This window comes from Doryrhamphus excisus, linkage group LG7 (genome assembly GCF_037039965.1).
Source record: "Doryrhamphus excisus strain RoL-2023G ecotype Guam linkage group LG7, RoL_Dexc_Guam_v1.1, whole genome shotgun sequence".
Lineage (NCBI taxonomy): Eukaryota > Metazoa > Chordata > Actinopteri > Syngnathiformes > Syngnathidae > Doryrhamphus > Doryrhamphus excisus.
In genome coordinates, this window is record NC_136363.1 from 17,136,067 (window position 1) to 17,148,883 (window position 12,817).

The 12,817-nt window shown below is 40.4% G+C and overlaps 1 protein-coding gene across 1 annotated transcript in view; it reads left to right on the forward strand.

Moving 5' to 3' along the window:
- Positions 1-682: 682 nt before the first annotated feature.
- Positions 683-12,817, forward strand: part of LOC144899556 (uncharacterized) — a 28,344-nt gene continuing 16,209 nt past the window's right edge. The window contains exons 1-2 of the mRNA XM_078792270.1: positions 683-1,143; positions 7,904-8,137. Of these exons, the coding sequence (XP_078648396.1) occupies positions 1,093-1,143; positions 7,904-8,137 (285 nt within the window). The 5' untranslated portion in view covers positions 683-1,092. The remainder of the gene's footprint in view (positions 1,144-7,903; positions 8,138-12,817) is intronic.

Sequence of the window (12,817 nt, forward strand, 5' to 3'; positions counted from 1 at the left end):
ATGTCATTGGGCTCGGAGGCGCATCAATTCTCGCCTGCGTCCACTTGAAGCCAGAGATCACACGTCACATCTCGCAAAGCCGAGCGCCCCCGGCGGGCGTGCGGCTCAGCATGTTTGGGTTTTTAAGTAATTATGAGCTAGCATGGCGGCTGACGTGATAGAATCAAGAAACTACTGCGCCCATCAGGATCTTCACTCGTGTTTGCTTGCTTTATGGGTGGGTGGTAGTTGGACACCAGCCCTGTCAGATGAATGTAGTTGGGAGTTTAGCGCTATGACCTCCTCTCGACAGCTTTGAACCCTGTAAATTCCTTCTGATATCAATGGTGGGTGGCTATTAGACACGGGAGACTTTGTACGCATCACCTAGGGCTACATCTGCCTGGAATTGAATGAGAAATTATTTCACGTTTGCTCTCGCTGTGCCCATGAAAGGAATAAGAGGGGAGACATGGAGCTGACTTGTGGTTTTTGTAACAAATGTAATTCATTTGTCTCCACTGTTTCTGATTTAATGGAGGTTGAGTAATTGCATTAGGAGGCACATTGTGCCTTGTTGTGAACTGATGAAAGCGCACGTAATACTTTTGATAGGCAAACAGAGACGGCGGGGAAAGAAAGAAAAGAAAGAGCCATTGCCTGCCTTTGATGCCGAGCATTTATTTGCCGAATTATCCTTCTTTTTACTCGCATCTTATCCCCAGTCACAGGCAGGCCAGGGCCCCTGTGATATTGCTTTATTTTGAGGAATTAAGAGACGTAGCGAGAAGACAGAGGGAAGCAGCCGCTTATTACGTTACTTCTGATAAGATTGAAAGGCTGAGGAAGAGAGCGAGAGGAGGAGAGAAGTGTTTTGTTCTGGTGTTATTAGATTGCGCTGCTGTTGGCGAGTCTGAAATGTGCCGAGCTTGCTAACAGGGTTAGCTTCTTGGCTGTCTTTGTGCTCGGACATTGATCAGTGCTGTCCAGTGCGGCTCTTAAGGTGTCGGGGAGTGACGTTTACCTGCATGTTTACACTTGTGTATTTGTGTGTGTAGTCCATCGCACCGAGCGCTGGGGGAAGGCCAGGAAGCGATCTCCAAATATGGACAGATGACAGAACTCCCAGAATCCTCTTTGTCGGTGTCCCAATCTCTTTGGCAGGTAAAGATATGGTGTTAGTTGTCAAAAAAAAAATATCTGCAGTCGACACCCCTACAGAATGGCGCCAAAATATTTTCAACAATGGTAGTACAAAAAATTACAGTACTACTTGCAGGGAATATGACTCCCTAAATGTGTTCCCTAACAGTTGAACATCGAAAGACATACGATGTTTAACAACTGGGAAAAGTCAAAATTTTACTTTTGACATTTATTATATAGTTATCATTTATTATCTTTTTTTATCTTTTATATATTTATATTTTTTATAATTTTATATTTTATTTTATAATATATATCATATATATTATCATTTATATATTTATTTATATATATTTATAATTTATAATATATATATTTATTTTTTTATCATTTATTATATTACATTTACTTTCAGCATCAACATTCCTTCATTCATTTTCTACCGCTTATCCTCACGAGGGTCATGGGGGTACACCCTGGACTGGTCACCAGCCAATCACAGGGCACATATAGACCATTCACAACAACCATTCACACTCACATTCATACCTATGGACAATTTGGAGTCGCTAATTAACCTAGCATGTTTTTGGAATGTGGGAGGAAACCGGAGTACCCGGAGAAAACCCACGCATGCACGGGGAGAACATGCAAACTCCACACATAGATGGCTCACGGTGGAATTTAACCCGGGTCTCCTAGCTGTGAGGTCTGCGCACTACAAATGTATAATTATTCTCTAAAAAAAATGCTTTTGGGTAACTAGAATGTGTTAATTTGATTTAAATGGAAAAATGCCTCTGTTTTGGTATATTTTTGTTTTCTTTACAGTGAATTAGTGATGAAAACCGGAGTTCAAGAACGTGGGAATTTGAACCACCATTGTGTACAACATCCACAATTTTACGAGACTTCAAGTCAGCACATGTCATGTCTTCATTCAAAACGTGTTTCAGGTTTTATGTGACATGCAACAGACTGCCCTAATGCCAGTCAGTTTAATGGCCGAGTGAAAAACAATGAAAACAAGGGTATTTTCCGCACTTAAAAAAAAAAAATGGAATGCCTGTAAAGGGTGGAAAAACAGGAAATACATTTGGTCACCATGTCCTATGGCAGAGGTGGGCAAATATTTTGACTCATGGGCCGCATTGAGTTAACAAAATTTTCCGGGGGGGGGGGGGCATATATTTAACACACACACATACTATTTTATGCTTATAATTTTCCTTGAATTATTTGTCTAATTTTATTTGTAAAAGTGCTTTACTATCAGCTGTATGCCCCTTCATGCCCCTTTTTTCAAGAGCACTTTAAACATCAGACCACATCAAACTATATAATTTAATAGTTTTGTTGTTTTTTGGGGGGCTGCACGGCGGTCGAGTGGTTAGCGTGCAGACCTCACAGTTCAATCCCACCCTCGGCCATCTCTGTGTGGAGTTTGCATGTTCTCCCCGTGCATGCGTGGGTTTTCTCCGGGTACTCCGGTTTCCTCCCACATTCCAAAAACATGCTAGGTTAATTGGCGACTCCAAATTGTCCATAGGTATGAATGTGAGTGTGAATGGTTGTTTGTCTATATGTGCCCTGTGATTGGCTGGGGTGTACCCCGCCCCGTTTTGTTTTACTAAATAAGACATCCGACTTGCAAGTCATGTTGCCAGTTTTTATATTAAAAGTTCAAATACTTAAAAAGCAACTAGCGGGCCGGATTCAATCACTTAGTGGGCCGCATGTGGCCCTTGGGGCCGTAGTTTGCCCACCCTTGTCCTATGGGAACCTTTTAGACCGAATAAATGAAGACAAATCAAAGTTCCCTTGTGTTTTTATTGAAATTTTGTAATGGATTGTGTTCAACCTTGGAGGTTCCAGTGTATATTTGTTTGGAAATATTTAACAATTGCTAGCAATCAAAAACAATCAAGTGATGTAGTTTTTGTGAAATCATGTAATGAATAGTCACCCAGACAGGTTTGGTGTTTGGGATATGCACGAATGACCTCCCCTATTGAATGATTTCTTGCAGCTTTGTGGTCCTAGGTATGGAAGTAGGAGGAATAAGAAGATGAGAAGTACGAGAGTGGAGTGAGAAGGAAGCTCAGCAGCAGCTGTGGGAGGAGCGCGCTGTTGTGTTGCATGCGGGGATGAGGCTGCCATGCCACCATGCTGGCTTAAAGATGTAATGAATCTTCAGTCAGGGGCTTTCCTTCCAGGGTGACAACTGGCTTTGAGGAAGGTTGTAAATGCAGGGGAGATTGTGGTATAATTCCTCAGACTGGCGTTTGTGCCCCCCAGTCACCATTCGATTATCTCCCAAATTGCTGTGTTTCACTGAGATAAAGATTTTTTATGGCTTGCTGACTTGAAACAACCGGCACAGGCAGAAGAGAGAAAGCAATGGCCAAACCTGCTACGCATAGTAATTTCCTTTGGTAAATGACAAAATCTTTGTTTAGGTGACATTTCCCCAAAATGACTGCGGCGAGATGAATCTGAAATATGAAATGCCGCATTTGGCATGCAAAAGTATGAAAATGTATTTCTGTGCAAAATTCATGGAGGCATTTAATTTAGAACGTGTTTAATAACTATGGCAGCCTGCATCAGTAATCCTGCCCGGAGGTCCCAAAAAGATTGTCATATTTATTCTCTCCTTTCTTCACCCCCCCTCCTTCATTCCGAAGCCAAACATTTTTAAGGGTAAATGTTCATTGTTAATTAAGATTTACTAATTAAAATGAAAATAATTAACGAGAAAGCTTAATCTCTGAATATTAGCCCGTACTTAGAAAGAAAGGAAGTTTTTGTATGTGGCATTTCCTGTCTCCATTAAGAGTGCATTTTGTGCGATCAGTCAATGTGTGCAAAGCCTTGAGAAGATACAGTATGTCAGCGACAGGACGGGGGACGGCGCCTTGCCAGCCGAGGCATGGAGGGATCCCTCTGCGGAGCCTTTGATCTCATCTGTAGGAGTGCTGTAATGTTACGCCACTTAAAGCACGACTCCCGCTCGGGGGCGAACAAACCACCTCTGATATGGAAAAATTGGCCCACTTCACCTTTTGCCTTCACCTTGCCGTCTCGTGCAAACAATACCTCTTAAATACATACATGTGCAAATTGGAGTGCCGTGCTATTATATTTTGATTCCTTTGCTCCTTTATTCTCTTTCTCCCCATCCTCCTCCTCCTGTGCACTTTTTTTTTTCAGTGTGAGGGTTTAGGGGCCTCCGTCAACTCCTCCAAAAATGTGTGGGCTAAACCCCTTTGCCACCAATTATACTCATTTCACTGAACTGGAGGTAGCAGAGATGCGGATTCTGTGGTTCTTATTGGGAGTGACCGGGATGGATAAGATCAGGAACGAGGGACATTACATGTTAGAGGCCTTCACTGAACTGGAGGTAGCAGAGATGCGGATTCTGTGGTTCTTATTGGGAGTGACCGGGATGGATAGGATCAGAAACGAGGGACATTACATTTTAGAGGCCTTGGAGATAAAGTCAGAGAAGCCAGACTGAGATGTTCGGACAAGAGGAGGTTTATGGATGTAGTGAAGGAGGACATGAGGGTAGTTGGTGTGAAAACACAGGGTTGGATGGAGGAGATTGATTTGCTGTGGCGACCCCTGAAGGGAAAAGCCCAAAGAGAAAGAAGATTCTCATTTCACTTCTGCTCAAATTATTTTGTTTTGGTTTAGTGATACACATGACAGAGTATGATAAAAGATATTATATTTTTGTACTCATTCATTTTCTACCGCTTACCCTCACGAGGGTCGCGGGGGTGCATGAGCCTATCCCAGCTGTCTTCGGAAGAGAGGCAAGGTACACCCTGGACTGGTCGCCAGCCAATCGCAGGGCGCATATAGACAAACAACCATTCACACTCACATTCATACCTATGGACAATTTGGAGTCGCCAATTAACCTAGCATGTTTTTGGAATGTGGGAGGAAACCGGAGTACCCGGAGAAAACCCACGCATGCACGGGGAGAACATGCAAACTCCACACAGAGATTGCCGAGGGTGGAATTGAACCCCGGTCTCCTAGCTGTGAGGTCTGTGTGCTATATTTGTGTACTGTATCACATAAAAGTACACACCTCACACTTCAGCAGCCATGTTTATTATATCTCTAAATAGAGAGTATACCTCAATTAACAATGCTCTGGACGTTGAGTTAACAGTCGGGTATTTTAGCTTGATGGCTAGTCCTTTTCTGGACCTTAGTTTGAACCTAAAGCACAATGCAGGAGCTGCGGGGCCAGCTATTTTGGTATTTGATAAAAAAAAAAAACAACTGAATGCAGCTTCTTAAAGGGAAAGACCAACGGATTTTAACCAGCTTTCAGTCTTTTCGAGTTGTTTTTTAAGGTATATTCGTGCCAACGACGCCAGAAAATAATTAACCTTAACTAAGTAATCATTTTAATTACCTTCCGGAAGTGACGCACTGGGTTCATCTCGCCCAATACAACAACATAACACACTGATCTTACCTGCAGCGGGCTACACAGTTGATCGATCGCATGCAAGTTTACTTCTAATATGCCTGCTTGCCTGCTTGTTCCATTTAAAAGTCACTTGTAACGAGTGAGTGATCTTAAAACTTCTCATACCTATGCTTGGTTTGATCCAGAGTGTCCTGAACAAGTTACACGAAGAGGTAGAGTTCTGTAAATACATACGCATTTGTTAGAGTTCCTCTAGGTCCTCTTGGCTTTGGAAATCTTCTCCAGTTGTACTGGTGGCTCCTGAAGTAGGTGTCTAGCACAGCTTCATTTAGGTGAGCCACGAAATCTGGGTGCTCAGTCACACACTTCTGTACATAGCCTGGATGCTCGTCGTCTTCTTCCACATCGGTTGGCTCAGGGTCGAATTGGTCCACTATTGTTTGTGCTTGTTGGATTTCATGACAGCACACACATTCGTCTTCTGTCGGCATGGCTTGGCATTTCTGGCATGTGCACCAGTAGTCGCCGGTAACCCGGCCGGCTGGTATGGCCGCCATTGTGGTTGTTCTGTCCGCCTCTTCAGCCGCTCTTCTCCTGGCTTCTACTTCTTCTGCTGTCAAGTTTGGCTCAAATTGGTAAGGCCGAATGGTTCCTCGATGAAAAAATTCATCTTCAGAAGACGAACTATTCCCAGAAGACGCCATAGTCTCATATGGCAAGTGAAGTTGGTCGGTCGTGTGTAGCGTGTCAATGGCAGTCAGTGTGTTATGTTGTTGTTGTATTGGGCGAGATGAACCCGGTGCGTCACTTCCGGAAGGTAATTAAAATGATTACTTAGTTAAGGTTAATTATTTTCTGGCGTCGTTCGCACGAATAGACATTAAAAAATAACTCGAAAAGGCTGAAAGCTGGTTAAAATCCGTTGATCTTTCCCTTTAAATGTGAATATAATCACATTTCCTTAGTTATCCATGAAAGCAAAATTACTATGTTTGTGTTAGGAAAACAACCCTAACCCGAAGCAAATCTTTGTGTTTTTTTGTATTGATTTGATCCATCAAGGGCAAGGATGGGCAAACTGCAACTCATATATTCCTACCGCAAGGCATGCTGGGCAACTCTTTATTGCAGCTGAACTACCCAGCATGCCTTGAGGGAATTTGTAAATAACATTTTTAAGTTACGTGTTATGTTTAGCGCTTAGTTGTTTTTATGTGATGACGTTAACTTGCCGTGGATGTGCTGTGTTTTTGTTTTGTTGCTCCGTATGTCATTCTGTTTGATGCCGCATATATAAATAGACCTCCTCGTCCACTTTTCCATGACGATGTCACTGCTGGTGACCTAACTCGTGCTTTTCCCCCCACCTTCCTTTCTTCTGGAGTTGTGTTTGGGCTAAATTTTTTTTGGACAGTTTTCCATGACAGGGAACCATGCTTTGCTTCAGAACATCAGTAATGGTAATGGTTTAATTTCATTTGAACATGCATCAGATTACAATTGAATGCATCACATAATCAGTTCCCAGTTCCACATGTCGAAAAGGAGTAGGAAGAAGCAAAGCTTATTAAATCCTACCCCTCCATCTGGTCTTTTACAATCAGTAACTGTTACATTTGTTCACTTCCTGCTTTCCTAATATAGTTTAAGTTTTTTTAATATTTTTATTTTTATTTTTATTTTTATTTTTATTTTTATTTTTATTTTTATTTTTATTTTTATTTTTATTTTACTTGTATATTATTTGATTTCTTTTATTTTTGTCACGTACCGAAGTACAAGGTGATATGACCATCCAATGACATAATGGGTACCATAGTAAGTGTCAATATAGTGATATGTATAGCACATCATGACTGGTTCAAGACTCTTCATCCTTGTATTTAGCAAACATCAACTGCTTGTATTGTTTCTTGAATTGGCTCATCGTTGTGCATTGTTTGAGGGTCTTACTCAATCCATTCCATAGTTTGATTCCACATACTGAAATGCTATGGCTAGCATAACGTAGTCCTAGCATATAAGTGTTTCAAATTTAGTTCTTCCCTGAGATCATATTTCTCTTTCTCATGTTTCTCATGATGCTCTCTTGTGTTGCTAAAATATCCACATTTAATTTCTACAGTATTGTCATATGAGAAGATGTACTGTATTGGTAATGCTGAAATATGAGGGGTGTATTTTCCGAAACAAAGATGGTGGTATGATGTCACATTTGCTACGTAGCTGACGCAACACTCACCATCCTGCCTACACATCTTATGATAGCAATACTTGCATAAAAAATACAAATATGTGTGTGTGTGTGTTATGCTGTAGGTGCATCACACTACAACGACAACCCCCCAGCCTGTGCATGTGTGTGTGCGCTGTTTAAGGGCCACCAGAGACAAGCTTCCCAGGGGCCTCTACAGCATCAGTGTGGCCCTTCACAGCCGTCTTGGGGGCCCAGCTCTAGCCTGGAATAACGAATGGATGGTATCCACCGACCCGGTTGAACACCAAGGCCACCTCTACGACATTGACCTGCACTTCAACCAGAATGTGGTCATGGTGAGGCTATTTCCAAAACGTTTTTTAAGTGTACATTTTTTAACCTGATTCTAATCTGATGCATGCCAAAATATGATTGAGTGATTCCTAACTGCCGTGTTTTTTTAGCTGTGTGTAAACAGTGGAGCGTGTTTGGTTTGCACTATGCATTACGATTCACAGATAAGACTTGCATGGCTCAATGACAACGGAAAGATCTTCATTGACAGGTAACAGTGACATGTTGCCTCCATTTCCTTTTGTGGATACTAATATGTTTTTATTCAAGCAGGCAAAGACAGAATGAAGTGGGGGGGGGCCCCCGTTTATTTACATTATGCTCAGGGAAGTGTCTTTCTCTCAGATGTGTGTATGATGAAAAAAGAGGCACAAATGCAAAACATGTGCTGCCTCTGCAACTCTGACGCTGCACGAGAAACTCGAATTGATGGGAAATTCATTGAAAAGCAGCACGGGATGCAATCTGGCATTCTGTACAGTTTCTGAAATCCTCCCCCTGTTTCTCAATGTGAAGACAGCATATGAAAATACGCCTGATACGCAGCCGCAAGGTTTTTTTTTTTTTTTTTTTTACCCCGGGAATCTTAGCATGAATAAAACAACAACTTTTCAACGTGACATTTAACCCTCGCATGTAAATCAAACCTAAAATCAATTATTCATTTAAATAAGGGAAGTCATGTTTTATTGGAATGCAATGAGAAATGCTGTCTGTAGGCATACTTGGAAAATAGTGGAGCAGATTTTTTGCAGAACTGACTGAAGATGTACTTAAGTCCTGAAGCGGTGACTTTATTCATGAAATATACAAAAATAATTAGGGATGTCCGATATTGGCTTTTTTTTTTTTGCCAAAAAATGATATGCCGATATTCTCCAATTCTCAAGTTCTGATCCTGATATCAGCCAGAAAATAGTGGAGCAGAACTGACTGAAGCTGAACTTAAGTCCTGAAGCGGTGACTTTATTCATGAAATATACAAAAATAATTAGAGATGTCCGATATTGGCTTTTTTGCCGAAAACCGATTGCCGATATTCTCCATTTCTCAAGTTCTGATACTGATATCATCCAGAAAATAGTGGAGCAGAATTTTTGCAGAACTGACTGAAGCTGAACTTAAGTCCTGAAGCGGTGACTTTATTCATGAAATATACAAAAATAATTAGAGATGTCCGATATTGGCTTTTTTGCCGAAAACCGATTGCCGATATTCTCCAATTCTCAAGTTCTGATACTGATATCAGCCAGAAAATAGTGGAGCACAATTTTTGCAGAACTGACTGAAGCTGAACTTAAGTCCTGAGGCGGTGACTTTATTCATGAAATATACAAAAATAATTAGGGATGTCCGATATTGGCTTTTTTGCCGAAAACTGATATGCCGATATTGTCCAACTCTCAATTTCTGATCCTGATATCAGAGAGAAAATAGTGTTGGCATACTTGGAAAATAGTGGAGCAGAATTTCTGCAGAACTGACTGAAGCTGAACTTAAGTCCTGAAGCGGTGACTTTATTCATGAAATATACAAAAATAATTAGAGATGTCCGATATTGGCTTTTTTTTTGCAGAAAACCGATATGCCGATATTCTCCAATTCAATTCAATCAAGTTCTGATCCTGATATCAGCCGATACTGATACCAATATGTGTATCATGACATATCTCCTGTGGCGGATTTAATATTGTTTTTCATGATCAGAGAAAAAAAATCAACTGATTTTTATACTGATATCGGGTACTTATTATCGGTACCAATAAGCAACCTGAACCTCCTGTCGGAGTGCACTCTTTTCAGCGCACTGAATTGGATGGATATAGATAATAAAATACAGATGCGTCATATAATGAGATAGGTGCATGAGATAGAAGGTGCTTGTCACTGCCGTCCTTCCATAGAGAGGAAAAGCCAGCACCAGCTAGAGGTGATTCAAGCTTTTCCCGGAGAAATCCATATACAAATGAAAAGGTAAGACCACAAATGTTTTTCAGTTGATAAAAAAAAAAATAAAAAACGGGACTAAGAAGTATTTCAAAACTAAAATATATTATTTTCTTCTTACCTTTGCAATAAGTAACCTGTACAGTAAACAAACAAAACAAGTCTCAAATTGTAAGGACTAACTCAAATATTCCTGCTGGGTCAATTACGTAGGTTATTTTAGTATTTTGCTTTATTTAGATTAGATTTCACGAAAAGCTTCTAAAATATACTTATACATATACTATAAGAGTGCCATTGTCTCTCTCTCACACACACACACACACAGAGAGAGAGGAGAATAAGGCAAATATTTGTCATTTCTACATGCTGTCATTTTCACACTGTTTATGTTTCAAATAATCAAAACCGCACCAGAGTAATGTGCGTGATTGTCGGTGCACATCAGGGTTCAAATAATCTCCTTTACACTTAACCAAAATCCCCCCAAAAACCTACCCCAATGTATCCACGTGCTATTTTTGGTATTGTTTCTTGAGAAGGTATACTGTAATAAAAATTTTGATTTTTGACTCTTTATCCAATTAGTAAATCAATTTGATTCTGCCAGATTGGAGCCATTCGATTACTTAGTCATTCCCTACTGTATACTGGGGATCATTTACACAGTGCATGCCCAGTTTTATATTTTCGTAAACTCATTAAATTGGTCTTTTTTGGTAAAGCATTTCAGTCAATTGCATGGAATCCATGCACATTTAGACGAAAAACATCTCGAGTCGCTGCCAAATGAATGGTCAATAGTGACAGCTGGATCTTTGTGTCGGTTTATCCTGTGATCTTCACACTGAAGTTGAAGGGTTTCTTCTCTCCATTATGCCATCCACACTAAAGGCCTTAGCTATAGCTGGAGCATTCAGCCCATGTGGACACTGTCAGTGCATCTGTGGGCGTATTCACTGAGCTCCAGCATCCACATGAGATTGTCTCCTGCTCCCATCAAACATAAAGAACGGGCTAAAAGCTGGCATGAAGTGAATGCAGACCTGGGATCTGATTCAGAAGTTTAAAAAAAAAAAGGTTTAAGTACAGCATGGTAAATGGCTCATGACACTCACCCCCGTTCCTTCTCATCTCCCCAAAAAAAACAGCTATTGACAAACTGTTGTTGTCGTCCTCATTGCAGTGGTTGGTTGCTTGATCAGATTTGTCTGACGATCAGAGCTGGCTTGGTTGTTTTCTTTCTTCCGTCTGGCCCACACTATATAGCGTGCAATCTTTCCCCAGCCTTCTCTAAGAGGAAATGAGGAATTAGTGATAGTAGGAGGAAGCCAGGAGCTTATTTTTCTTTCCTCCCTTCTCCCTCCCGACTCTTTTTTCATGCACCCAGAGTCACTTCAGCTGGCGAGTGGGAGCGAAAGAGTCAGGCCTGCTGTCTTTGTTGTTGGTTTTTCTCTGAAACACTAAATAGGAAGCAGCACAAAAGTTTTAAGGTTAAGAGGATTTAAGAATTTATGGGATCCCCTTCCCTCCTACAATGTGTTTGCATGGTCAGTGAGGAATGTTTTTTTAATGTATTTCTATTAGCTGTTGGGAAATTGGGCCACGATTCTCAAGAATTTAGCAGGAAAATCATTTTTTAAATTTTTTTGTAGAACCAAAAAACAAAATAGATGCTATTATTCATTCATTCATTCATTCATTCATTTTCTACCGCTTATTCTCACAAAGGCCACGGGGGTGCTGGAGCCTATGCCAGCTATTTTTCTTTTTTTTTTCATTTTGAATATTTTTTTTCATTTTTAATCTGAAAAATTATGAATTCCAGACTAATTTTTTAAACAATACTAGCCCTCATTCATTCATTTTCTACCGCTTATCCTCATGAGGGTCGTGGGGGTGCTGGAGCCTATCCCAGCTATTTTTTCATTTTTTTTTTATTTTTTTCATTTTTTTTTCATTTTTCATCTGAAAAATTATGAATTCCAGACAATTTTTTTTAAACAATACTAGCCCTCATTCATTCATTTTCTACCGCTTATCCTCACAAGGGTTGCAGGGGTGCAGGAGCCTATCCCAGCCTTTTTAAATTTTTTTTCCTTTTTTTTCATTTTTCATCTGAAAAATTATGAATTCCAGACTAATTTTTTAAGCAATACTAGTCCTCATTCATTCATTTTCTACCGCTTATGCTCACGAGGATTGCGGGGGTGCTGGAGCCTATCCTAAGAATTTAGCAGGAAAATCATTTTTTTTAATTTTTTTGTAGAACCAAAGCATTCATTCTTTTGCAACAGTGAATAACTCATATGAGTTTGCCGTAGAAGGCAAGCGTTACAATAGGCTAACCACTGTTAACCTATTAAACTCGACAGACCTCAGCAGTCTGTGTTGTTGCTATGGTAATTGCTACCCTCGGATCAATAAACACATGCCAGAGGAACATCAGCTAAAAGCTAAACAAAACAATTTTAAGCACATGTATTCGATATAAAAACAAAATTTTTTGTTTTGCTTCAATTTTTCATGATATCACAGATCCGAGTGGGTTGAAAAATCAGTATTTTGTGTGACTACTATTTACCTCAAATACAGCATCCTGTACATACTCAGTGGGTGATACAGTGTGTCCATGGAATCATGTACAGATCCTTGCAAAATGGGGCCATGCAATATCATGCTGCAACATGAGGTAACCCATACCACCACCACCGTTCACCTGATCTGCAGCACAG